The sequence below is a fragment of the Lepisosteus oculatus genome, chromosome 19, assembly GCF_040954835.1.
Source record: "Lepisosteus oculatus isolate fLepOcu1 chromosome 19, fLepOcu1.hap2, whole genome shotgun sequence".
NCBI lineage: Eukaryota > Metazoa > Chordata > Actinopteri > Semionotiformes > Lepisosteidae > Lepisosteus > Lepisosteus oculatus.
The window spans coordinates 7,331,342-7,356,718 of NC_090714.1; the positions used below are offsets into that span (position 1 = coordinate 7,331,342).

At 43.7% G+C, this 25,377-nt stretch overlaps 3 protein-coding genes across 5 annotated transcripts; 2 read left to right on the forward strand and 1 right to left on the reverse strand.

Moving 5' to 3' along the window:
- Positions 1 to 432: 432 nt before the first annotated feature.
- Positions 433 to 5,247, forward strand: LOC102690285 (cyclic AMP-dependent transcription factor ATF-4-like). The gene is made up of 3 exons (XM_015360027.2): positions 433 to 544; positions 1,059 to 1,304; positions 4,088 to 5,247. Exons 2-3 carry the CDS (start codon positions 1,154 to 1,156, stop codon positions 4,906 to 4,908), a joined length of 972 nt encoding a protein of 323 aa, XP_015215513.2. The 5' UTR covers positions 433 to 544; positions 1,059 to 1,153; the 3' UTR covers positions 4,909 to 5,247.
- Positions 5,248 to 6,387: 1,140 nt separating this feature from the next.
- gnptg (N-acetylglucosamine-1-phosphate transferase subunit gamma) lies at positions 6,388 to 12,805 on the reverse strand. The gene is made up of 11 exons (XM_006637093.3): positions 12,631 to 12,805; positions 12,445 to 12,499; positions 12,089 to 12,156; positions 11,264 to 11,318; positions 10,618 to 10,701; positions 10,423 to 10,516; positions 9,758 to 9,872; positions 9,375 to 9,457; positions 8,461 to 8,589; positions 7,036 to 7,117; positions 6,388 to 6,876 (listed from the first exon to the last, which is right to left on the reverse strand). Exons 1-11 carry the CDS (start codon positions 12,719 to 12,721, stop codon positions 6,782 to 6,784), a joined length of 951 nt encoding a protein of 316 aa, XP_006637156.2. The 5' UTR covers positions 12,722 to 12,805; the 3' UTR covers positions 6,388 to 6,781.
- Positions 12,806 to 13,145: 340 nt separating this feature from the next.
- Positions 13,146 to 25,271, forward strand: tsr3 (TSR3 ribosome maturation factor). 3 transcript variants are annotated; one of them, XM_069180755.1, is made up of 7 exons: positions 13,146 to 13,256; positions 14,579 to 14,733; positions 16,530 to 16,746; positions 21,125 to 21,318; positions 21,763 to 21,930; positions 22,505 to 22,559; positions 23,717 to 25,271. In XM_069180755.1, exons 2-7 carry the CDS (start codon positions 14,607 to 14,609, stop codon positions 23,904 to 23,906), a joined length of 951 nt encoding a protein of 316 aa, XP_069036856.1. In that variant the 5' UTR covers positions 13,146 to 13,256; positions 14,579 to 14,606; the 3' UTR covers positions 23,907 to 25,271. The 3 variants fall into 3 exon arrangements, with proteins under 3 accessions (XP_069036856.1, XP_069036857.1, XP_069036855.1); XM_069180756.1 differs by lacking the exon at positions 13,146 to 13,256 and adding an exon at positions 13,261 to 13,319; XM_069180754.1 differs by lacking the exon at positions 13,146 to 13,256 and adding an exon at positions 13,543 to 13,794.
- The last annotated feature ends 106 nt before the right edge of the window (positions 25,272 to 25,377 follow it).

The following is a 25,377-nucleotide window of genomic DNA, read 5'->3' on the forward strand; positions in this document are numbered from 1 at the left end:
GAGATGCGCTTCTGCATCATTTCCTTTATCGTTTGGGTTGAGGGTCATGTCAGCACAGTCTCTGAAACGGAATCCATTTACACTGAAAGCCTGAAGGCATTACTAGACGTTGCATCATTAAGCTGTCATGCACTGCAATCTGTAGTCTGTAGAAGTTGGAAAGCAGCAGGAGGAACATCAGAGAAAATGCTGTCTGTTGCACGTGGGCTCTGTAATTCCCCCTAGTGAAGAAGGAATGGGTGTGAAGCCAAGTATGTGGTGGGTGGGGGCAGAGGAAGTGGGATTATCCCTTGTCTCTGACCCCTCCCTTGCTGCAGTTATAGCCTCTGCTCTGATTGGGCGGATCTAAGGGCTGCCGCCATGCCATTGGTTCCCTGGCTGCCACCTCCCTCCTCCCCCCCCTGCAGAACTGCCTATGCACAGCGGCTGTGAGCTGTCAGTGTCTTTGGGTTGGGCTCAGAGGCTGCACCCTGCCATGGACTCCTCAATTTAGACTCTCCAGCGCCTGCTGACTCCCGCAGCCCAGCACACAGCCAAACATGGAGTGAGTATACTTGGGCACCGCTAAGGAGCTAAACAGCTGAGAAAAGTTTGCGTACCAATTTTAATGTTGCGTTCCGTGTTTGTGGTACATAGAAGTTCACATTTTGCTTGATGCATTTCTCTTTTTTTAAAAAAGGCAGTGATTAATGTATATCTTTGCAATGTTTTGAGCTTCTTCTGCACTCTAAAAGTGGAAGAATTTGCTCGCCTTTCTAACTGCATGGTGCTTTGTGTTGTCTGCTTATAGTACAGGCTAAAGACAGACTGAGTATGTGGTGGGGGGGCTGGGGAATGAGCAGGCTGGTGATTGCACAGCACATTGCAATGCAGGTTCAGCACTCTGCCCTTGCCAGATTTTGGCCATTAACAAGCTCTCAGCTGCTTGAAACCAATGAAATAATACGCAAAACAGCTGAGGCTCTTGAAGAACGCTTGGCTACTGTTCCGGCTCATTAATTAGGTTGCTATTTCTCATAGTGATCTTAATTACCCCCCCATTCCCCTATCCTCTGCAGGCTTCAAGATGGAACCGCTGCTTGTTCGGTAACACAGCCCCTGCCAGAGAAAAGACCCCTGCAAGCCCCGGAGACGACCGCCCTGAGTGCTGGGGATGGATTGGAGCGAGTTGCTGCAGCTGGGGAGCCTGTATCCCGAACTTGCTTCACTGACCGCTGAGCCTGACCTGCCCGTGTGCGCCGAGCTGAAGGAGGAGAGGCAACTGGGAGGAAGCGGCGGCTTCGTGCTCTGTTCTGACACCCAAAGTAGGTCCCTTGTCTTTACAGTTTATGCAAAGGCTGAGCACCATGCAGGTCGCTGTAGCAGCAAGGGCAGAGACAGTCATTTCACTTATTTCATTGCACCACCTGGTCCTTGCCCATCTCTTTCTAGTAATATCTTTGCTGTTTCAGCTGTTCCTTGAGCGCTGAAGGGTTTAGGATTTCTGTTTAGTTCCGCATTTATTTAATTAAACCAGCTAAAGCTTAAAATCTTTTTTTAAAAACATTATCCGATCAGTTGGGTGTTTTTTTTTAACACTTTTTATACCCACGACAACACCTACAAGCGTGTCTCCTCTGACGCAGCCACCAGGGACGATCACTCGTCGTTTGACGTGCCGCGAGCTCCACAGCGCCATGCAGGATAGTTAGCGCTGATTGGAGGAGAAGTGAGACTTGCGCTCGCATCAGTGCAAGCTCATTGGCAGCTGTAAGATTCCAGGTGTCACTCGTGCGGCAGAAAGCTGAGGTCCCGGTCTGTCTTAAGTTCATTAACCACACTGATTGCAACTTGAGAGTCGGGACTCAAGACCATTCTAACGGATAGTCTCTCCCCCACAAACACGACTAGAAAAGAGTTGAGTGTGCAGGTTTGTACCTGCCCTCTATTCCTTAATCGCAATAGGAACAATCCTTGGATCAAACCTTCGTGTAGCTCCCTGTGTTATGTCTCTGCCCTCCATGTTTGCTTCCATGCACATTAGTAGTGGTACTGCCTCGGAAGGGCAGGCAGGGAGGCAAAGTAAAGCTCATCCATCACTTTTAGATTGCCTTTAGTCTCTTTGTGTAAAACAGATAAAGAAAAAGTTTGTGAACCCTTTGGCATTACCTGGATTTCTGCATCAATTACTCATAAAAATGGGGTCTGATCTTCAAATAAGTCACAATAATAGATAAACACAATCTGCTTAAACTAATAACACACAAACAATTGTACTTCTTGTCAGTTGTCGTGGAAACTTTTACGGTTAGAATAAAGGAGCCACAGAAAGTATTCTCGATTACTTAGTAAGGTCTTTATTCATATTGCAATATGGGAAAAAACCATCACCCATTTGTACAGAGAAGTAAAAGCTGATTCAAAAGCAAGCTGGGAGAGCCCTTGTTTTATATCTTTTTTTTAAGCTGATGCAACACTTCAAGGACAGGCAAAACAGTAATTTTCCATTCCTTATAGGTTTTTGCTTTAAGCAAAGAATAGCAGTTATTCAAATAGTTTCTCATACTCCCTTCTTCAAGCAGCAGAGATAAACATTATTAAAACATCCTGTGCCCTTGACGAGTTGGGTGCTATCACACTTTGTTCTGAGTATCCAGCTGCTTCTGCAGCACAGCTCTGTCCGTAAACAACATTTTTAGGATAAAACACTTTTTCTCAGTAACTTTCCATTACACAGTACTGAACACATCGTTTAAACAGTCACAGTCCAGGCTGGAAAAAGTATGTGAACCCTTGTATTTAGTAACTGGTAGAACCTCCTTTAGCATCAGTAACCTCCACCAAATGTTTCCTGTAGCTGTTGATGAGACTTGCACAACGGTTAGGAGGAATTTTAGACCAGTCCTCCTTACAAAACTGTTTTAGTTCATTGACATTTCAGGGATTCCTAGGAATTCTGGGATTCCTTGCGTGAACAGCTCTCTTCAGGTCGTGCCACAGCATCTCAATTGGGTTGAGGTCTGGACTCTGACTTGGCCATTCCAGAACACGAATCTTCTTCTGTTTAAGCCATTCTGTTGTTGATTTACTCCTTTGCTTCGGGTCATTGTCTTGTTGCATCACTCAACCTTTTTCAAGCTTCAGGTGACAGACTGCTACCTTGACATTCTCCTGTAAAATTTCTTGATACAATTTTGAATCCATTGTTCCCTCTAATTCTCCCAGAAGCATTATGGAACATCCAGGTGGTCGCTTGCAAACTTGAGACGTGCAGCAATGTTGTTTTTGGAGAGCAGTGGTTTCCTCTGTGGTGTCCTTCCATTAACACCATTCGTGTTCAGTGTTTTTCTTATAGTGGGCACATGAACGGAGACTTTGGCAAGTTCAAGAGATTCCTGCAGGTCCTTTGCTGTTACCCTAGGGTTCTTTTTCACCTCCTTCAGCATTGCACGCTGCACTCTTGCCCTGATCTTTGCAGGACAGCCACTCCTAGGGAGAGTACCAACAGCTTACTGTGGATTGATGAACACCCAGGCCTTTATAAATGCTTTTGTAACCTTTGCCAGCTTTATGCATCACTACAGTTCTTCTTCTGCATGGTTCACATGAACAGCTCTTTCTTGAGAAGAGCAGACTCTGTCAGTAACCAACCTTTGTGTGTCTTTTTTATAGTGCAGGGCACCTCCAGCCCACAACGCCAATCTCATCTCATTGATTGAAACGCCTAACTCCAATTAGCTTTTGGAGACGTCACTAGCTAGAAGTTAACATACTTTTTCCAACCTAGACTGTGAATGTTTAAACAATGTGTTCAGTATTGACAAGAAGAAGTACAATTGTTTGTGTGTTATTAGTTTAAGCAGATTTTTTGTCTGTTATTGTGACTTACTGTAAGATCAGACCACATTTGTATGAGTAATTAATGCAGAAGTCCAGGTAATTCCAAAGGGCTCACAAACTTTTTCTTGCAACTGTATTTGATGATGAGGAAAGTGTTTGTGATATGTTCATAATTAATTGTTTGGAAGCATTGTTAAAAGAAATATCTCCTCTTTTGTTTTTGAATAAGACTCTTGACAAACCACATAAGGACTTTTCTCTTTTGCAGGCATTTCCGAGATGGAATGGATGGGAGAGAAGATGGATGTACATCTCTTGGACAGTCTGATCGAGGATGCCCCAGTGACCTCAAAAGATCTGCTACACGTGGTTGAGAAGACTTTGAAATTCCAGGCTGATGTCACATCCACTACACAGAGTTCAGCTGCAACTCATGTTCAGCCTAAAGGAGGAGGGCGGCTCCAGGGCCCATCGGTCTCAAGCGATCAAGTGGCGCCCTGTACACCTCCTCTATCCCCACACTTTGCCACACAGCCTGCCACGGTGGCCTCTTCCCATGCCAGCTGGTTCTCTGCAGGCCAGCCGACAGAAGTTCTGGAACTTCCCTATGAATCCGTGTTGCTGCTGGATGGTTTAGTTGCTCCCTCTGGCAGTGAGGATAATGGGATGGATTCGGAGTGCGATGATGCTAAATTGGTGACCATCCCTGGAGCTGTGCCTTGGCAAGAGCTCCCGGAGCCTCCCGCCAACATCCCACTCTGCATCATGAGCCAAAACGGCTCGCTGGTGGAGAAGGCCGCGGTGCCCTCCTCTTCCTCCCCGGGCTCCAAGTGCACTGTCAACCGAAAGCACAGGAAGAAGGAGCAGAACAAAAACGCAGCCACGAGGTACCGGGAGAAGAAGAGAGCACAGAGGGCGGCACTGGAAGTCGAGCTGCTCCAGCTGGAGGACACAAACAGAGAGCTGAAGGAGAAGGTGGCCTCACTGGCCACAGAGATCCAGTGCCTGGAAGCACTGTTAGAGGAGGTACAGAGCGCTGGAGAGGAGAAGAGTGTGGTGTTTTCCAAACCACAGCAGACCAAGAGCTGAGCCATAGCTGAAGGTCACAGCAGATCAATGAAATGTGCTATCTTGGTCGAACGTGGTTATTGCATGGCTCCTCGGAATAACCGAGTATTAAAATTCTAGTACTTCCCGCGGGACTTTTAATTGTCCCTCTCCAATGCAAGCTTTCAAATCATGTGACAAAGGACTCCGTCATGTGCTTTTACAGGATGCCTGTGGACCTTGTGCTGTTGAAAAGTATTTTGGTCAGTAACCAGCTCTATTCCAATTACATGTGTAATAGGCACTACATGTATTACATGTGTAATGTTTCCAACCTACCTTTCTCACTAGTGTTGGCTCCAATACACATTTGAAACTGTTTGTCTTGCTGTCTCATGGGTATTACCAATTGGTGCAACATACTTAGTAACAAGTCACATGTACTTGAAGCTCTCCAAAATAACTGAAAAAATGTATACAGAACTAGAATGTTTGCTAGTGAGTTCAGATCTTCAAAAAATCACCTCAGTGCAGCTGTAGCGCTCTTACACAAATGTTTTATTGCTGTATTACTGTGGAAGCCAGTCCTCTAGTGTGATAATCTGTTGCTTGTGTTGCCAGAATCAGGGGAGCAGCCTGTAACATTAGTATTCTCTTGATCTTTATCCTGGGACATCAGTTGCTTTCTCAGTGTACGTACTGTATAGATACCAATTTCCACTTGGAAAAAAAAGAAAAAGTCATGCTGTCTCATTTGACAAAGCAGTGTTCTCAAAATTCAAGAATTGTCTCAGTTGTTTAAAATAAAGGGATCATTTTAGACTGTAAATTGAGTTAAAACTTACACTGGTTTCCCCTTTAAAGGGGAACTGCAGTCACAATTTCTCAAACTGGTTATTAAATGTCTGTAACAAAATAAATTCATTGATGTTACAGAAATAAAAATGACAAATTTCAAATTAAGCACAAGATCATGAAAGCACTGTAAGTCATCATGTTGTCACAAACTCGCATTCAAGTTCCTGCGAATTGTGACGTGATTTGGCCCTTCCTGCTCACTAGTCACTGTGATGACTACTGTAATGCGATGTACGAGCGAATGAGTACAGGCTGTGCAGCAGATGTGTTCCAGCGTGATCTATATGCGGAGTTAATACGTAGTATTTGTCTGCAAAACAGTCTTGAAATCGAGAGCAATATTTTTATTGGATTAAAAGAGATATATTCACAAGCCTGCTTGCTTACAGTGTAATAGGGCCGAAATGGGTCACTGGAGGTTTTGTTGCTTTGTTCTGAATCACAAAACATGGCGCTGCGTATACCTGGAAATTTCTTCTATTTTGCGATGTGAACTGGGGGTTTTACAAAGTTACTGTGTAAATTTTACTTTAATTGTGGTTTGAAATGCACTCATCAATGCTGATTCTAACCCCGAAATATGAAAAAAGTATTGCAGTTCCCCATTACATTTAATGTGGTTTCTTAATTTTAATAGTTTCAACCAGGGAAATTGGTGAGAACTTTCCTTTTATCCATTTATTAACAAAAATATACAGCACTTAAATAAACAACTCAAAGATTTTATACAAATAAGAAGGTATAACTGAATGTGAACTCAAGGGGGTGGGGTTGGTTTGGATTTCCAGTTCTGTTCTCTAGACTGTGCTCCTGGGGGCCACAGCCCGTTTCACGCCTGGCAGTAATTCTCCCAAAAGCTGCCTTCAAGGACACAGCTGTCAACTGGTCTCTCATTTACCCTTGTTGTGAACAAACATCCTGATTGACACCAGTTTCTCAACCTTTGAGCAATAATTACGAAGGCAAAACCAATCCTGAGGGACCCCACGTCTCTCGTTTTGCCCCTCTCTCACTTCCTCTGTCCCCATTTTCCTTTGGCGTGTGACTCGAGGTGTGCTCAGAGGAGATCGCCAAGCTGCCCGGTGTCGCCACGGAGATGCTCCTCTCTGGGAGTCGCAGAGCGGGGCGTGGCCTGAGGGCTGTCAGAGTTCTCTGAGGAAGGACAGAGACAAAAAACTGACCAACAACAGAGGACACAACCACGAGTGGGGAAAATCTGGCCGGACTCTGAGAAGGATCAGCTCCTTTTCTGTCATTTAACAAGTGACAGAAAAGGAGCTGATCCCTATGACACAGAGCGGAGAGCTTTACCTGGCTGCTTGCTGTAAGTGATCCCATTCTGGGACAGCAGGGCCTGCAGTCTCTGTAGCTCCGCTCTCTGTTTGTAGAAATCCTACACAGGAAACAGATAGCTGGCCTTAGCCTGCAGTGAAGGCAACCAGGCACCTCTGCGAACTTCACTTGGTATTTTCAAAAATACAAAGGCACCAAACTCTAGCCCTTGATGTTTCGCTAGTTTCCTAGGTCCCTAGCCCCAAGACTGAAACTGTGCTTCACAGACTTAAAGATGCCACATGTACACTAGGCAGCCTGATAGTATGCAAATTAATTGCTACTCTACTGAAATGGCACAAGTGCTGTGGAACTGTTCTGTCACATTATTTAGGGATGAGGGCTAATGCCAGCTCATGGGCTAGGAAATGTCTGGGTTACAGCTGAGCTGCTGTGGAACCACAAAGTGTGGACTCACTGTGCTGTAGCAGAGCCTACCCAGCACACAGGGCCTGGGCTGAAAACCACTGGCAGTGATGAGAAGCAGTCCCAGAAGTCGGGCTAGGGGTTAAGACGGCTATCATACACGTGTGCACTTATTTTCCCTAATCTAAACGCTTCATTGTTTCTTTATCTGTGTGCATAGTGTTTCTTGAAAACATAATTAAGAATAGGACCTGTACCAGTCCATTATTATACTGGGGTCACAAGAGTAACATGGCACTGTAACACTGTAGGAGGTGGAGGGTGATTCCACACTTCACTAAGTGCAATGCACATTCACATACTGCACTTATTTGACAATCACTGTACACCTGAAGAAGGCTCCACAGCCAAAACATTGTGTCTCTTTACTTTATCTTTCAGCATGGTATAAACCTTTACCTGTTCCTTTGTGGCCTGTGTATGCTGACACAGCTACCTACTTGAACTTATTTGACAACGGCCTCTTTCCATTGTTAGTGCAACACTTGTTCTTTCTGCTAAACTGATTTTTCTGAAGGATGGAGTGTGAATGCTTATTTGCACAACTCCAGATACTTCCACATATTCTTAGTCTGAAACTCGTAGAAATCAGAGATTCCCAGCCTCAATTCAGCAGAGAACCTGTTATGTGTCTTCCTGTTAGTGGTCGACACCCAACTGACCACTAGAATAGCTGGATTCTAGACACTGAGTCTTGTTAATGGTGGAGATGGAGTGTGACAGTACTGACACATCGAACCTGACAAAAAACGGGGATTTTATGTTTGATCAGAACATCCAATGCACAGCAAAGGGTGTAGCAGTGACCCAAGCTGCACACACATATTAAAACTAAAAAAATGGGAAAGTGAACAATCTGCAGAACAAATACTCTCATAGAAAAAAAGGTAAGTTACGTACAGGGGATGATTGCAGACACTTTTATGGGGGAAGGAATTTGAGCTGAAAGTCTGTTTTCTTTCCCCTGGAATCACAAACCTCACTGCATTGCTCCAGAGAGTCGAACGTTTTGGAGGGATGGTCGCCAACTTCCTTCTTCTCCTTGGGCTTTGCAGTTTTGAAATATCCAGCTTCTTCAAAGATCGCCTTCAGCTGCTTGTTGTATCCCTTTGGACAGGAAGAAAAGCACCACAGAGTATGACACAGGAGTCACCCGGTTGACTCTATAAACTCTTCAGAAAGGGACTTGATGAATGTAAGAGAATCCAGACTTTGTTTTCTATCACAATCATCCATCCATTTTTTAACTGCTTTATCCAATTTAGGGGCACAGAGCAGCCAGACACACACACCAGGGCTAATTTACCTAGAAGCCAATAAACCTACCAGTATTGTATGTGTTCGGACTGTGGGAGGAAACCAGAGCACGCTGAGGAAACTCACATGCACACATGGAGAACATACAGTGATCCGCACAGTTATCCCCAGGAATTGAACCCAGAGCCCACGAGCTATGAGCCAGCATTGCCAATTACTGAGGCATGAGTAGTAGAAAGGAGGAGGAAGCTTTTATTCAATGTGACTTACACCTGAACCCATTTATACAGATGGGTATCTCATTGGTGCAATCTGAGTGAAATATCTCACTCAAGAGTGTAACAGCAGACTTCATCTGGGATCTGAACCCCCAGCCTTCCAGCTTTGAGCCCTAACCAGTCCTCCACACAGCTGCTTCCTGTATTTTACAGGGCAGGTAAGTTTTATCTTCAAAAGATAATGAAGTACACCGTGGGTGTCTGAATGTAAAATGCCTGGATGATTTGGTCAGGGTAAAATATTTGTTTCTGTGCACCTACCTGGAGTGCTGTGTGTAAGTGACTTTGAATGAAAATGGGAATTAGGGGATGACATTAGCCACTGTGACAGATGACACAGCAGTGAATTCTGCCCACCTGCTCGGTGATCAGCTGGTCGTATCGGGCTTGCTCAACCTCATCCCATTCTCTCTGCAGCTCTTCGGGAAGGGTCGGGTAAACTGCAAAAACCAGATAATCCCGCGGTTATCCAGCTCTCTTCCATCTTTTGCGCCAATTAAACAGCTTTAATTGAAGTTGAAAAAGGCATCTGCTTGCTGTACGAACATCGAACAAAGAAGCCTACCCGAGTGTGTGCTACATGGAGAATCATACAAAACTGGGTTGCTACATGCAGATTTATTCAGATTAAAGGGAATATTTGAACACTTTAATACCCTTTTGACAATGCCCCCGAAAATGTTCACAATGAGTTATTCTGCAAGCTTTTCTTTTCAAAAGCAGGCCACCTGCTCCCTTACCCAGGAGAGAGTGCGGGTGGCAGACTAGAGGGGTCTCAAACGTCAAGGCGTAGACGCAGGTAGTGGGCTCCGACACTTGGGCCAGCCTACTGCTGTTCCCACAGGAGAGCACGACCTGCAGGATGAGAAAGGAAAAGACACCGACGAGCTGAGCGGTTGTGTGAAACTGGATTCTGTAAGGCAGGCAAATAAAAACATTTGGCAGCTCTGTTTCCTTCCACAATCCCAGCCCACATTGGGATTCTGTACAAAAATCTCGAAATATTTTCTGGACTTCAGGGTGCCAATCACTGAATAATGTAAACTGCAGCAGGCAGTGTGGTCATAAACAGAGTTCAGTTCATAGCAGACTTTATACTCATTTATATTTGTAATACCTAAGGTAGGTATTTAAGATGACTGGCAAATCTTTTTTTTCTGGTTACCTTTGTGTGTTAATAAAAAACATAAGTAAAAAAAAAACAGAGGTCAGATCTGAGTAAATGCTATGGGTTGGGAAGGTCAGAGGTCTTTCTGGGCCTGAAGAGCATTGAGTTGTGGGTGACCAGAATCAACTGCTCAAACGTGCCTCCTCTCAGTGCCTCATCCTGTCAGTGCAGTGTGGCTGCGGCCTGCCAACATGCCTCCTGCGACGCCAAGACCCGAAACGCTGTGTGAGCTCCTACCTTTGTTTGCCTGTTTTTGTTCCCACAGGAGTCTCCTTCCCTCATCCACATGGCGACGAAGGTGTTGTTCGCAATCTCCCACTCGTGCCAGATCCTGTTGGTGTTAGAAACACAGAGACACCAGAGCTCTGCTGAAGGAGGAAGCCAGACACCCCTCTCCCAGGGGTGCTCAGGGGAGCGAGAGAGGGAACTCACCCCAGGATCCCACTGTAGGCGTTCCACCGGAAGGACTGCTCGTGCTGGGTGATGTTGTGAAACGGGCAGAACTCGTACTTGTACCTGTCAGGACACACAACCTGTTCGTTTGTCGCAGGAATGCAAGGTGCACAGGTACACTTCCTGCAGTGGCCCTCCAGCTTCTGTGAACCCGTTTAAGGGTAATTTCCACAGTTTCATGAAAACCAAATTGAAATCGTGCATAGGAAGCATAAACAATCATTAAGTTGGGCTCTAAAAATGTGTTTTATGCCTTACCACTGGTGGCCAAAATATTAGCAACTCACTTATCAAAGGAGTACATTCTTGCAGTGGTGGACAATGTGGAGCAGCTCTGAGGAACACGACAGGCAGACCTCCATTACCTTCCTAGGCTCAGGGCTCTGTCCTGCCGTTCCTTATAACTGGTGAAACAAGCAGTTCAACCCTACAGCCCAGTACGTTTGTACATACCTCAGCCATGCAACATTTCAAAACCTTGCGGATACACATTATAGCCTGTTCAAGCTGTTTGCCCTGGTCAGGCCAGTTGTTTTGGCTATATTTCGGCAAAACATTTTAATCCTCATTCACACATGGGCACATGTCGGTGTTCGTGTTTGTGCCCGTCTGATGGAATACTTACATCGACTCTATGAAGCTGAAACACTTCCCCGCCAGTCTGTGGAGATGAGCTGGCCCTTTAAGAAAACAGCACAGCACAGCATTAAAACGTCAAGTTCTTCGTTTGGCTGAGCCCGACTGATGAATTTCCCAGCCTCTTTGTGGAGCAGAGGTGCTCATTCATGCAGAGTGGGAAGGCCAAATTGTGATTTTCATGCACCCCTGCAGATCGTGGAAAAATGAGGATGGTAGAGGAGACATCTTTGATGTAATCAATAGAGGAGATCCCAATCCACATGGAAGCGCCAACGAAGATTGTCCAAGTGCAGTTTGCTTTAAAAACTGCATGGTTTCCAATTCAAACGCAGGATGTTGACCCTTATTAATTTTTGTTCTTTGCTGCTTGACACTCCCATGTAATTATTGCAAATTTTCTTTTGAAACTGCGAAACATTTTCAGTTTTCATTTGTGACTCCTTAAATTATATTGATACAGTGCAATCTGTGTGCACCACAGTGAGTTATTTTGTTTTTAAAGCCGTACAGAAATATAGACAAGGTAGGACAGCCTATGGCTTCTTTTCTGCTGGTACTCGTATCCTGGCAAGAGTGCCAGGACTGCAGTGATGCCACTAAGGAGCAATAATTTATGCCAGGCTCCTGGAGTGAATGGGGGCCCTCTGCTAATATCAAACACAAGGCCTTGGAATACTAACCATCGTGTCAGCAGGTTATGCACATCTCTATCTCTAAGCAGAAAGAAGTGGCCAAAATACATACACTGAATAAGCAACAGAACAAGATAAAGAAAATCTTTACCAGCAGGGCTCAGCAACAACACTCTTACCTGAAACACCAGATGGAGGCACCCTGGGCTGCAGTCTGTTGGCTTGTGCCAGCATAGGATTGTTCAGCCTTTAATATAAAAAACACACGCTAAACACACCTTCTACGGAGTTTAAACTGATCAGTAACTCGAATTGCGCAGCAGACAGCAGCTGCATGTTAAGTTGTATTAGCAGTAGGCTTCATCTTATTTTTCTATTTTGGCTTTTCATTTTGTACTTTCATTATTTACTATTATTTTGTTCGCCTCACTACTGCACATTTTGCAAATATGGAAAAGATGTTTTGTGCACGAAATGCAAACTACAAGCTAATTATACAGAGACTGATGGCTTTAGATGCTCATACTGTACTTACCCAAACGTATTTGGTTCTTCTACAATCTTCATCTTTCCAGCTGACGATAACGGTACTAGAACGCGCAGAATAAAAAAAAAAAACTGATTAACCCGCGACTTGCAAAATTGCTGTAAATTTCTACGTAATGGCATAAAACGAGTCACTGCAGTTATAACTGAGATAATTGGGATAAAAAAAACTTACTTTGTAAACTAACCCACGTCAGAGAGAACAAGCTCAAATAAAGGTGCCCTGCAGGAAAAATGCTCACGCTCAACACTACCGTGTTATACATTTTAAAAGGTTTTTGAAACAAATTTCGGTCGCTTGGTGCAGAGACACCAGGAAGTGGCACTGCGAATCACACGTGACGGTCTGACAGGCAGGAAGCCGACGATGAAAATAAATTTTGTGTTTCAAGTGTAAACGTCACGAGCAAAAACACTTTTTAGAACTGTTAAAGGAACAACCGTATTGTACTGAAACGAGAGAGAATAAATGCATTTGAAAAAATATATAATGGCAGCCCTGTTGTCTTTTAATGGTGTTTTTTTTGCGCTGGTTATACGTTTAACGGGATCGCTTGTCACATTACATTAATTTCACGGTCTTAATGGGGCCTTTCTTTACTAATTTAACAGTCCTCGAAGTCCACTCTTTTGATTGTACACTTTACATGATGTTGAGATGGGTGTAATGGTGTGAAAGTTTGAAAGGCCTGCTGAGGAAACAGATCGCCTAACCGTAGGACTGCGGCGAATGCGGGCGGTTACGTTAAACACGAAACTGGAGCAGGAAATGGCTGCTGTTGTGTCCTAACGTGGTGCTCGGTGAGTCGCAAAATAAGCAGAAGTCCTCTCTCACATGCTGTGTTTCACCGACTGATAGGCAATGTATTAAACCATTATAAATAGGAAACGATTTGAGTTTGCATAAGTTATATTTAAAAGTGTTTCAATTTGGTCTAACTAGTGCGCGAGAAACTTGTTATGGCAAGATTGAATTTATCTTAGTCTGTGATAAATATTGGAACTGTAATTGTATTGTAGTTTGAATAAATCAGGATAACTGCGTCGTTGAAAAAAATGAGTGTGATTTTAACAATTTATGTGATAGGTTTCCAAAACCTCCCAAATTTAAATTTAAGGTTAGAAAATATTCAAAGGTATAGACGTATTTACATTAAATGATACCTTCAGTGTCATTCAATAAATACTACGTTGCTGTGCAGTGCGTATTGTTGGTAAAGTAGAATAATGGACGATAACGCCCCTTCCGAGATTGGCTCGTACACACAATTGTTGTCCTAGATTAAATTGTCAGTTAGTCTTAAAATGTCAATACTTTTGTTCAACTCATGAAGCACGTGTAAGTTCCCAGTGTTAAACTGCGTATTAATGTTTGTCTTACTAATACTATCCTCAGCAGTGGGGCGAACATTCATCAGTGCTTCTAAGTAAAAAAAAACTTTTAGTGTAGAATTATAAAAATGGGAAGCGCGGTTTCAAGAAAACACGAATGAGCTTTTTTAAATGCAGGGTATTTTTCTGCAAGCTCTTTCATATAGTGAGCTGGTTTGAATTAGGGCAGTGAAAGCATCGCCCACCAACGTGGGAGTTGCCATGTACTCAGAACTGAGTCCGGGTCCTCCTTATGTTAAGGATGCCGGTTCAATTTAAGAATTGGTGCAACAGTTCCGTCTATTTTAAAACCTGATATCAGCTCTCAATTGAACTTGTTCCTGAGCTGGAGATCTAATGGCTTTTGTCATTGTTCCTGTTAGAAAGAGCCTGGAATGCCTTGTGGTGTAACTGCAAGTTGTACTGTGCAGTGGTATTTATTAGTTTTTTTAAAGCACAATACATCCATCCATTTTCTAACCACTTTATCCAATACACGGTTGTGGGGGATCACACTGACACCAGAGCCAGTTTACCCAGAAGCCAATTAACCTATCAGTACGTCTTTGGCCTCTGAGAAAAACTCCTTTCCTAAAATCAGTATTGGAATGCATGTCCACAGAGGAAAAGTGAAATTTTAAAATGGTCTAGTTTACTTGGAAACCTAACCTGAATTAGGTGGTTTAGTGTGCAGCAGCCTCCAGTTCGTCGAGAGTGCTGCCTCTTAGTCAATGTCTTCTCCCTCTGTGTAGCATCGAGCGTGAACTTCCAGGCACAGGGATGGGGAGGAAGAAGCAACACCATGGTAAACCGGATCGCCCCCCCGGCCGAGGCAGGGACACCCAGCACCGGCAGAAGGGGAAATCACTGGAGGCCTTCACCGAAGAGATGCACGAAGCTTTGCAAGGTTGGCTGTTAAGAAAAAAAGCTCAGGTGCCATGTAGTTTCTTCCAGAGCGTGGGCTGCTTGGAGCGATCTGAGGCTGTGCCTCGTGCGAGAGTTCAGTGCTGTCTGGAAGAATCCAGCGCCCTCTTGCGTGCAGCCCTGCACTCCCGCAGGCATCCCGCTGAGTTCTGGAGGCCGCTGTTCCTGTGGGCAATCCCAGGATGCATGCATGCTTCAGCAACCCGCTACGTGCACGGCCTCATGGGATATCCCTGCCACAGTTGACCAGTGAAAGAGCCCAGAGAGAGCAGCAGGGTGTGGAAACGCCGGTACTAGCTGAGCCACTCTGAGAGGGGGGCTCCGGTGACTTCAAATCTCTAGAGAGGAGCCAAGTCTGAGTCCTCCCAGTCTGAGTCACTGCAGAAACCAATCACTCTTAATGTCTTCATTGACCCAGCTGCTGGTCGTCATTAAGCAATTAAGGATTAATTGAGATAGTTGTGAAAACGTGCTGGAATGGAAAGATGGTTACCTTATTTCTCCCTGACGGTCCACGCTGCAGGCTTTTGAGCACGGTCTCTCAGGATCAGATCAAACCGCGCAATCGTGTACGCACTCATTTGTTTATTTAAAACAAGGGCAAAGGCGTTTTAATTTAACTTTAGGTGTCTTTGCAGAGGTTTGAGATCATTAGACTATTTTGTAGTGTTTCAGGACCCTGTAGCTTCAGTGTGCTGTAGCAACAGCAGAGGGCGATAACGATCTACTACAGAAACAAGACATTGGACAGTGTTGTTTTCAAGATAGAGCCTGTTAAACCTCATAACCTAAGAACAACTAAACGTTTTCTAAATTTGATTTTTTACTTTTGACATCATACTTCCTTTTTGTAATTTCTTAATTATCTTGTACTTTATATCTATATGGTGACTATAGGACCCTAATTGGTTGTACAGTAAAATGCCTGCATTTCCAAGTATCCATCAAATGAAGAGTTCATGCAGGTTTACTTTGAAAAAGACCCTTGTAAACAGTTCAGTCATTATTCCTGTAATTTTTCCTTGAGCACGTTCTTGACAGAATTATCTGCCAGCTGTGGTGGCTTTCTGTGATCCCTACTGCTCATGAAAACATGCTCATTTTGTCTCCCTGAGATGCTGAAAGCAAAGTCTTTTTATGATCAACTACTTTTTCATGTCTGAATTAATGACTCTGTGTGTGTTTTGAGAACAGCTTATTATTTGAGTTGCTGTTTATGTAAACTGTTCTAATTACATTGGCGAAAACAAGATATTGATAGTAAAAAATGAAGTGGGCGCAGCGCCAGCCTCAGTAACCTGTTGTTTTATTTTTTTTCTAACCTGTTTGCTCTATGGGCCACATATGGCGACTGAGCACGCTGTGGGAGTTTGCCCATGTTCTGTTTGATCCTGAATAAAAAGGTTTTTTTTATTCCTAGCATTCTTATTTGTATTCTTAATTCCTAGCAATCTGTTATGCCAGGTGAGCAAACTGTGTGTGCCGAATCTAATGATAAATACTGGATTTTTACATGCTTGTGAGCAACCTTTAATTTAAGGTTTCTGCATGCCTATAGGTTTCCTTAAATATTCAGTTCAATTCAGTTTATTTTTATATAGTGCCTTTCCCAACAAGGTTGCCCCAAGGCGCTTAACAATAAGGAGTTTAACTGGTAGCAGGCAGTGTTTGCATTTTGCCTCCATTATTGGTTCAGTTTGTATGAGAGCCTGCAACGCATTATACCCGAAACGGATCAAACTGCTCTGCACTGGGACTCAACGGACTCCTGTCTTGCAGCGAGCGTCCAGGGAAACGGCGCCGAGGAAGGGGGCGAGTCCGGGGTCAAGCTGCCCTGCCCCCTGGCCATGTGGGACCTGGGCCACTGTGACCCCAAGCGCTGCACCGGGCGGAAGCTGGTGCGCAAGGGCCTCGTGCGCCACCTGCGGCTCAACCAGAGGTTCAACGGGCTCATCCTCAGCCCCATGGGCACCAAGTATGTCTCCCCACAGGACAGGTGAGTCCCCGAGGGGCCCAGGAACGGGCGCGGCCCTACAGGCAAGTCTGGATCAGTCAGTTGGTTGGGAAAAAAAACGAATCCCAGAACATCTTGGAATTTCGTGAAGGGTCACAGAGTGTCAAATTGAAATGTGTGTGTGTGTGTGGGGTTCTGAATGTTTGACGTGCAGGATTAGGATATTCACTAGGACAGCCATCTTAACTGTTGGCTCCATTCGTTTGTGCTTCTGTTGTCTGTCCATCTGAAGATCATCAGCTAGGAAATCTGAAGGCGATGCACAGGTCTATGTGTTTTTTTTCCCCAAGATTATTTCATAAAGATATACAGTGGTGTGAAAAAGTGTTTGCCCCCTTCCTGATTTCTTATTTTTTTGCATGTTTGTCACACTGAAATGTTTCAGATCATCAAACAAATTGAAATATTAGACAAAGATAACACAAGTAAACACAAAATGCAGTTTTTAAATGAAGGTTTTTATTATTAAGGTAAAAAAAAACCCAAACCTACATGGCCCTGTGTGAAAAAGTGATTGCCCCCTAAACCTAATAACTGGTTGGGCCACCCTTAGCAGCAACAACTGCAATCAAGCGTTTGCGATAACTGGCAATGAGTCTTTTACAGTGCTGTGGAGGAATTTTGGCCCACTCATCTTTGCACAATTGTTGCAATTCAGCCACATTGGAGGGTTTTCGTGCCTTAACCGCTTTTTTAAGGTCATGGCACAACATCTCAATCAGATTCAGGTCAGGACTTTGACTAGGCCACTCCAAAGTCTTCATTTTGTTTTTCTTAAACCAGTGGTTCTCAAACTGTGGTATGCGTACCGGCAGTGGTACGTGGAGTGCCGCCTGGTGGTACGCCAAATGACCCTGGAACCTTGTCGTGTGCGCTGAAAAATCAGGACGGGTTTTCATATTTTGTATTTTAATACGTGTGGAATACGCAGCCTACGTACTACGATACAGTGCGCGCTAATACTTCAGTGGACACAAGAGATACTCTGTAATTCTATACCACTCTATAGGAATGCGTGTTACGGACGCAAGTGACCAATTGTATTTAAAAAAAGCTACTGTATCTCCAGCAAATAGGGAGAAAGGAGAATGTGCGTGATTTTGGAACAATGCCAACGTTGTAAACACAGGAATGCATAGAAATACGTGCTATGAACACAGGTAATCTTGTGAGCACACGAAAGCGTGATAACAGAAAAATATTTAAGAACTGTTCTAATTTGAGAAAAATACACCGAGCGTCTCTTTGTTTCGCTTCCATGCGCATGAAATAAAAACTTTAAATAAATACAGAAATAACGGAAACGCGGAAAAATGCAAGCTTGTGGATTGCTAAAGCAGGTAAGCTACACTATTTTTGAAGAACCTTATTTACCGTTGGCAAAAGAGCTGACACGTATTATGTGTAGAGAAAAAGCTACTAAACAGCTCGACCTGCTGCCCCCCTCCCCCTGAAAGACAGTCATTCATAGAATTATTGAAATGAAGGATTATATCAAAAGTACACTGATAGAGCAGATGTTTTTCACTGCAATTAGATGAGTCTGTAGTCGATTTGGCCAATTTGCTCGGTTACGTTAGGTACGAGTTTGAGGGTATGTCCCATGAAGACTTTCTGTTCTGTAAACCGCTACCAACAGGAACTACAGGAGAGCACGTATTTCAGCTTCTGAATGAATTTATCGAAGAGAATGGCCTCGACTGGATAAAATGCGTCTGAGTTTGTACAGACGGTGCTAGAGCAATGACAAGCCGACATAACGGTGTAGTTGCACGAATTAGAGAGGTTGCTCCAGAAATTAATGTACGCATTACAACATCCACCGCGAGACATTTGCCGTCAAGAAAATGCCTGACGATTTAATATCTGTTAGACTCTGTTGTGAATTGTATCAAGGCTCGAAAAATTAATTCACATCTGCTTTGCTCAACTAAACAGGCTCACCCCTCTCACTGAAATGGTGCTTTTTTATTAGTTGTTGTTAATGTTTTTTTTTTTCTGTAAAACACTTTGAGAAGCCACCTTTAAAGGCGCTATATCAAATAAAGTTTATTATTATAATATTTATTATATGTATGTGTGAGTGTGTGTGCACGCGCGCTCATGTTAGTCATTGAGAATTTCTGGGGTTCCTATGAGATGATGACTTGTAGGTGGTACTTGGATGCTTTGGTTGGATTAGGGGTGGTACTTGGTCCAAAAAGTTTGAGAACCACTGTCTTAAACCATTCAGAGGTGGACTTGCTGGTGTGTTTTGGATCATTGTCCTGCTGCAGAACCCAAGTGCGCTTCAGCTAAAGGTCACGAACAGATGGCCGGACATTCTCCTTCAGGATTTTTTGGTAGACAGCAGAATTCATGGTTCCATTTACCACAGCAGGTCTTCCAGGTCCTGAAGCAGCAAAACAGCCCCAGACCATCACACTACCACCACCATATTTTACTGTTGGTATGATGTTCCTTTTCTGAAATGCTGTATTACTTTTATGCCAGATGTAATGGGACACACACCTTCCAAAAAGTTCAACTTTTGTCTCGTCAGTTCACAGAGTATTTTCCCAAAAGTCTTGGGGATCATCAAGATGTTTTCTGGCAAAACTGAGACGAGCCTTTATGTTCTTTTTGCTCAGCAGTGGTTTTCGTCTTGGAACTCTGCCATGCAGGCCATTTTTGCCCAGTCTCTTTCTTATGGTGGAGTCATGAACACTGACCTTAACTGAGGCAAGTGAAGCCTGCAGTTCTTTGGATGTTGTTGTGGGCTTTTTGTGACCTCTTGGATGAGTCGTCGCTGCACTCTTGGGGTAATTTTGGTCGGCCAGCCACTCCTGGGAAGGTTCACCACTGTCCATGTTTTCGCCATTTGTGGATAATGGCTCTCACTGTGGTTCGCTGGAGTCCCAAAGCTTTAGAAATGGCTTTATAACCTTTTCCAGACTGATAAATCTCAATTACTCTGTTTCTCATTTGTTCCTGAATTTCTTTGGATCGCAGCATGAAGTCTAGCTTTTGAGGATCTTTTGGTCTACTTCACTTTGTCAGGCAGGTCCTATTTAAGTGATTTCTTGATTGAGAACAGGTGTGGCAGTAATCAGGCCTGGGTGTGGCTAGAGAAATTGAACTCAGCTTTCCAAAGATGTGATAAACCACAGTTGATTTATGTTTTAACAGGGGGGGCAATCACTTTTTCACACAGGGCCATGTAGGGTTGGGTTTTTTTTCCCCTTAATAATAAAAACCTTCATTTAAAAACTGCATTTTGTATTTACTTGTTTTTATCTTCATCTAATATTTTAATTTGTTTGATGATCTGAAACATTTCAGTGTGACAAACATGCAAAAAAATAAGAAATCAGGAAGGGGGCAAACACTTTTTCACACCACTGTATACTAAAGCCGTTATGGCACATAAGATCTTGTGAGGGCCGCTTGCGTTAGTAGTTTTAGCTTAATCTTGATATCCAGTGTCATTTATTTGCGGTATCAAGATTATTGTGGCACTGTTATGTATGGCCTCGGTATTTACAAGCTGGCTTTTCATTGTCTAGAGAAGCAGGATTTTAATAACAGCGGCAGCCCTCCAGAAGTTGTCTTGTTACAAAATCAATTTTAAACTGACAGCAAGCTGTACTAGCTAGGGGAAAAAAACAATGTTTGTGTGTAAGGCAGAGATGGGTTATGATTATGCATGAGCTTAATAATGCTCCCTGATGCAGGATCAGACTCAGTCAGGAGCATCTGTCTAAGCCACAGACTAATGCCTTGCATATCTGTTATTATTTGGAACAATATTGCCACCAACATTCACTGGCAGCAGCTGTTTTAAAAAAAGTGAAATGATTTCTGTCAGAGTGAAGGGTTTTCATGCAAGAGGGATGCCAGCACAGAATTTCATTGCTAAGGACCGTGTGGGACAGATTAGAGCAGTTATAGGCAACTCTAATCCTCAGATGCCAGAGTCCTGGCGGTTGTATAGGTTCATCTTCGATTAGTAACAAATTAAGATCTGGGGTGATCCAAATGAATAGACAAAGAATTGTTTAAATGAAATATTTTTAAGATCCAAAGTGAAATGAAAAAAACAATGGTGGCTCTCCTGAAATAGAGATGCCCACTGCTGACCTAGAACACAAGAGAGATGAAAAGCAAGTAGAGGCTCTTCAGCCTGTCTTCCTTGTTTGGATGTCATGTGGCTTGTCTGGCCGAGTAGTTTGTTCCAGACACCTGTAAGTGAGGACCTGTTTTTTCCAGTTTCACACGCACCTCCTCTTTCTTTCCACCTGGGGGCGCCAGCCCTTCAGTGAGCTGCCCTTTCATGGCTGTCCAGGTGTCCTAATGCGCTGCGGTTTTTGCGCGGCTGTAGGGAGATCGTGGCCCAGAGCGGCCTGGCAGTGATCGACTGCTCCTGGGCCAAGCTGGAGGAGACACCTTTCAGCAAGATGAGGGGAAGCCACCCCCGGCTCCTGCCCTACCTGGTGGCCGCCAATCCGGTGAACTACGGCCGGCCTTGTAAGCTGTCCTGCGTCGAGGCCTTTGCTGCCACCTTCTGTATCGTTGGTAAGTGAGGCTCTTCACACCACCTCTCGATAAACACATTGAAAAATCTTTCATTTTCAGGTGTTTATCACTGTGGTCCAAAAACATTGATTTTCTTTCCCTTTCCTAGAATCCTTTTTCTATTTTAAGTCTATTTTACCTGCCTTATGCTCACCTTGCTGAGACATTGTCCTGTTTCAAAGCCAGGTTCTGTGATGTCAGTTCGCAGTGTTTGTTTTTTTCTCTGTTGAGGTTTAAAAAGCCACAAAACATTGTATGTTTTTTAGTTTTACATTGACGATTTTCTAAAATGGGGATGTCGGTGGGAGACAAAGATGCGTGGGTTCACCTTGACGGAGCGGGGTTTGGGGGGAGCTGGCCCTGCGCGGTTGTTTCCGTGTTCGCTAGACGTCGAGCCGGAGTTCTTAAGCGGCTGCTGATGGAGGGGCTGTGCCTGATTCACAGGGTTCAGGGACCTGGCCGTCATCCTGCTGAGGAAGTTTAAGTGGGGGAAGGTGTTCCTGGACCTGAACGAAGCCTTGCTGGAGCGCTACGCCGCCTGCCGCTCGGAGGAGGAGCTGCTGGAGGTGGAGAAAGAGTTCCTGGCTGCCAAGCCGCAGGAGGACGACATAGGTACTGTGGACAGGCCGAGGGTCCTCCGGCAGTTTCTTCCTGCAAGCTGTCAGAGTATTGAATTCTGCCTCTACCTCTGACTCGCACCAATTTATTTGTTTGCCCACTGCTTGTGCTGACTTCTATGTAAGTTGTATGTATTTCATTTTGTTGCTGTGGCTGCTGCTGTTCTGTGTTTATGTTTTGCTGTTTTCTTAATGTCTTTGTATTGGGGCATACATGCAAAAAAGCATTTCGTTGCTCTTGTGCATATGACAAATAAACTGAGCTGAACAGCAGGAACCCCATACTCTTTTTAAAATGATCTTATCAGGGGTGGCACAGGGGTTAATTGGTGCATGTGTGTACTGTATGTATCTAGCCTGATATGGACTTGGTTCCCGTCCAAGTTGTATCCCGCTTTGAGCCCGTAGATTGCCAGGAAAGACTCCAGCTCCGGCTCCCCAGCCCTATATTGGATGAAGCAGTTCGTAAATGGACAGATCAGTGATTTATCTAGATGGGTACTGGGGTGGAGGAACAAGTCGAGTCACATCTGCACCAGTCCCACACGCCTCTGTTGTTCCTTTGTTAGATCCCTTTGACGTAGACTCGGGAAGAGAGTGTTCAAACCCCAACAGACCGAGATGGTGAGTGAAACCTCTCGTTTTTCAGAGATCAGCACCACGCGCTGCCTCGTTTTTGAAGTGCTGCTCTCCGCCTCAACCCTGCAGGTTTTCCGAGGAAGCTTGAAATCCTCATGAGCTAACAAACAGAGAACTGTGGCCACCTGTTTAATTCAATAAAAGCTCTGCTGAACCGCTAAGCCAGAAGGCTAATCAGGACCGTGAGCGAAGATCTCTTAGAAATCTGTTTTTAGAAATGTCACAGTGCCACCCATTTTCGGCCCACTTGATCAAAGGAGAGGCATGGTAATTGCAGTCAATTACTTTCTGTTGTGGGACTTCCTGTTTGTATGCTTATTAGTGGATAAAGCATACAGGTCCCTGTGCTCGCTCCTTAAATGCTAATAATTAAGCTTCAGATAGGCTTAATGAACAGTAGTAATTGTATTAATTCAGTAACCAAGTAACAGCATCAAGCAGTTTTTAGAATTCTGCATGATTCAGACGACATTTTAGTACTACGTGACTTAAAAAGTCGGAGAACTTTGATTTAATTTCTTTTATGTACCTAGGGAATATGTTATTTACCATTAGGAAAATTGTTTTTTTTCCTCATAAATTAGATTACAATTGTGCATAATCATTTACTCCAGGGTACATGCTGTCTCCTGTTTTCTTGTGCGAGCTGAGCACTGCTGTTTATTCGACGTAATCGTTTAATTAGAGCCTTTTTAAAATTGCTTTCAGATCTTATTATTGATTTGGTTACCTGTTACATTAGATACAGGGTTTAAACTTCTTTAAATTTGTAAATGTTGAAAACAGACTCTTTCAGTTACATTTTAAATTAAGAGCTCACGGAAGAGTGTAATTAAGTAATTTAGACCCTAGTAACTGGAAGATGCAGTTAAATGAGAACTTTAGTCACCCACCAGCCACAAATTGCAGATTAATTATAGTCCATCACACAAGCAGAAAGGAGACCTTGGTGAACAGGTGACATTTAGAATAAGAGGTTTTTTTTTAATTGAATTTGGAAACCCTACCTTTAGCCTACCCTTTTTAGCCTTAAGGCTGTTTCCAAATTAAAAAAAAACTTTTGGGGCCTCTGTGGCCCTCAGAGGAACTATACCTAGCACCCAGGGGTCTAGATGTGATCATGCTGTTGTGTGACCACTCAGGGCCGCGCAGGAGGAAGAGGAGAGCGACAGTGATGAGAGCGAGAGTGAGGAGGACTCCGGCCCTCAGGTGGAAGAGGATCAGGCCGAAGAGCAGAGTGAGCAAGAGGATGGAGAAGAGGAAGGCAAGTCTTGCGCCACTCCTAGTGCTGACGTCATATGGAAGGGAGCAAAGAAAAGGATCAGGAACTGACCACGCGTTATTCAGCAGTAAAGACTCTGTTGTGTTCGTGTCTAATTTGCAATTTAGAATGTTTTGCGATGGAAAAAGGCAAGTTTTCTGTATCAAATCTTGTGCAGCTTAAGACAGTCAAGAAAAGCATTTTTGCTTGTTGTCAGGAATCTCTGATACCTTTTTTTTCTTATCATTCTAGTTAGACAGTCCCCCTTATTTTTGTCTGTATTCATTCAGAAATTCAAATATACTCAAAACTGTTATTTCGGACCTTCAGGAATAAATCTTGAAGTAATCCTGGTAAGTATGAAGAGAACAAAAACTGTTTAGAGATGAGTCAAAGACACAGACATGTCAGGAAAAATATTTCCTGACAAAGAGCTTCCAGGGTTTGCGAAAAGGTTGCTAGAGATCAAACATTTCAGGTGGAATACAAAGATCTTTTATCAGGTGGAGTCTGACTTTTGTTTTGGTGTTTTTCAACTCCTCCGTTTATTGCTTATGTACGTTGAATAAAAATGTGGTTACAAACAAAAGGGGGCTGGTTGGTCAATCTAGTTTGTGTGGGTGCTAGTAGCTAATTGATTGGAGGACTTCATTCCTGAGGTTAGGGGGAGGGTTAAGAAATTAGGGTATCATCTTTAACAGCATGACTGGGTTGCCTGTTCCAGAGGCCTTTGTGTGTCTTATAAAACCCTTGGTTTGAAAAGACCTTGGGGAAAAAAAGGTTGTAGCTGAGCTGATAATTAGAGCAATATAGTTGATGGAGCTTAAATTTCCCTAGGAACAACAACATCCAAGACTTAAAAGCTTTGCGAATGCTTGGATTAATTTGCAGAGAGGTTTGGTTTTAATGAGGAAGCTTGAACCCCTTCAGAGAGGAGTGAACCAAGATGTAGCTGCAAGGTGGAGATGGGACAAAGGAGAGATGCTTGAGACAAATGGCGAAGGAGGTGTTTGTGATCGCTAGATAGTGCTTATTTCTGTAATGGTTGTGGTTAGGAACAGCTGTGTGGGATTGACTCCCGAACTACAGTTAATAAGTTCCATTTAAATGAAAAACAAGGCACTGCTGTCTCACTCTTACCGGGTATGAGGCTGTGGTGACACTGCGTGTTAATTAGATGTGTCTGTGTTGTACTGTGTGTCACTCTAAGTGCACAGACCTTGAACGCAGCATGAATCATGATTCACTCGGTGCAAAGTGCACCAAACTGCAGTACCTGTGCCAGAACTTGCGTATAATTAAAATCATCTAATGCTCTCGTTAATCCAGTTTACACAGGAAAATGTTTTTCTTTTTGTTGGAAAGTAGAACAGTGGAAATGGGGTTAAAATTATATTGATATGACGCTGTTAATAAATAATTTATCTACTGATAAATTGTTAGTATCTAACTGAAATCATTGAGGCGGAAACCAAACAGACCTCTGAGAATATTGGCTTGGTATCATTGGTTCTTGTCATGCCTTGAGTTTTTTCAGTGCCT

Excerpts from the sequence above, each read along its gene's own strand:
- LOC102690285 (XM_015360027.2), top strand. The coding sequence starts at position 1,154 with ATGGATTGGAGCGAGTTGCTGCAGCTGGGGAGCCTGTATCCCGAACTT. Across the intron at positions 1,305-4,087 it reads GCTCTGTTCTGACACCCAAA|GCATTTCCGAGATGGAATGG; the intron begins GTAGGTCCCTTG and ends TCTCTTTTGCAG.
- gnptg (XM_006637093.3), bottom strand. The coding sequence starts at position 12,721 with ATGTATAACACGGTAGTGTTGAGCGTGAGCATTTTTCCTGCAGGGCAC. Across the intron at positions 10,702-11,263 it reads TTCAGCTTCATAGAGTCGAT|GTACAAGTACGAGTTCTGCC; the intron begins GTAAGTATTCCA and ends GTGTCCTGACAG. Across the intron at positions 10,517-10,617 it reads GCCTACAGTGGGATCCTGGG|GATCTGGCACGAGTGGGAGA; the intron begins GTGAGTTCCCTC and ends TAACACCAACAG.
- tsr3 (XM_069180754.1), top strand. Across the intron at positions 16,747-21,124 it reads TATGTCTCCCCACAGGACAG|GGAGATCGTGGCCCAGAGCG; the intron begins GTGAGTCCCCGA and ends GCGCGGCTGTAG. Across the intron at positions 21,319-21,762 it reads TGCCACCTTCTGTATCGTTG|GGTTCAGGGACCTGGCCGTC; the intron begins GTAAGTGAGGCT and ends CCTGATTCACAG.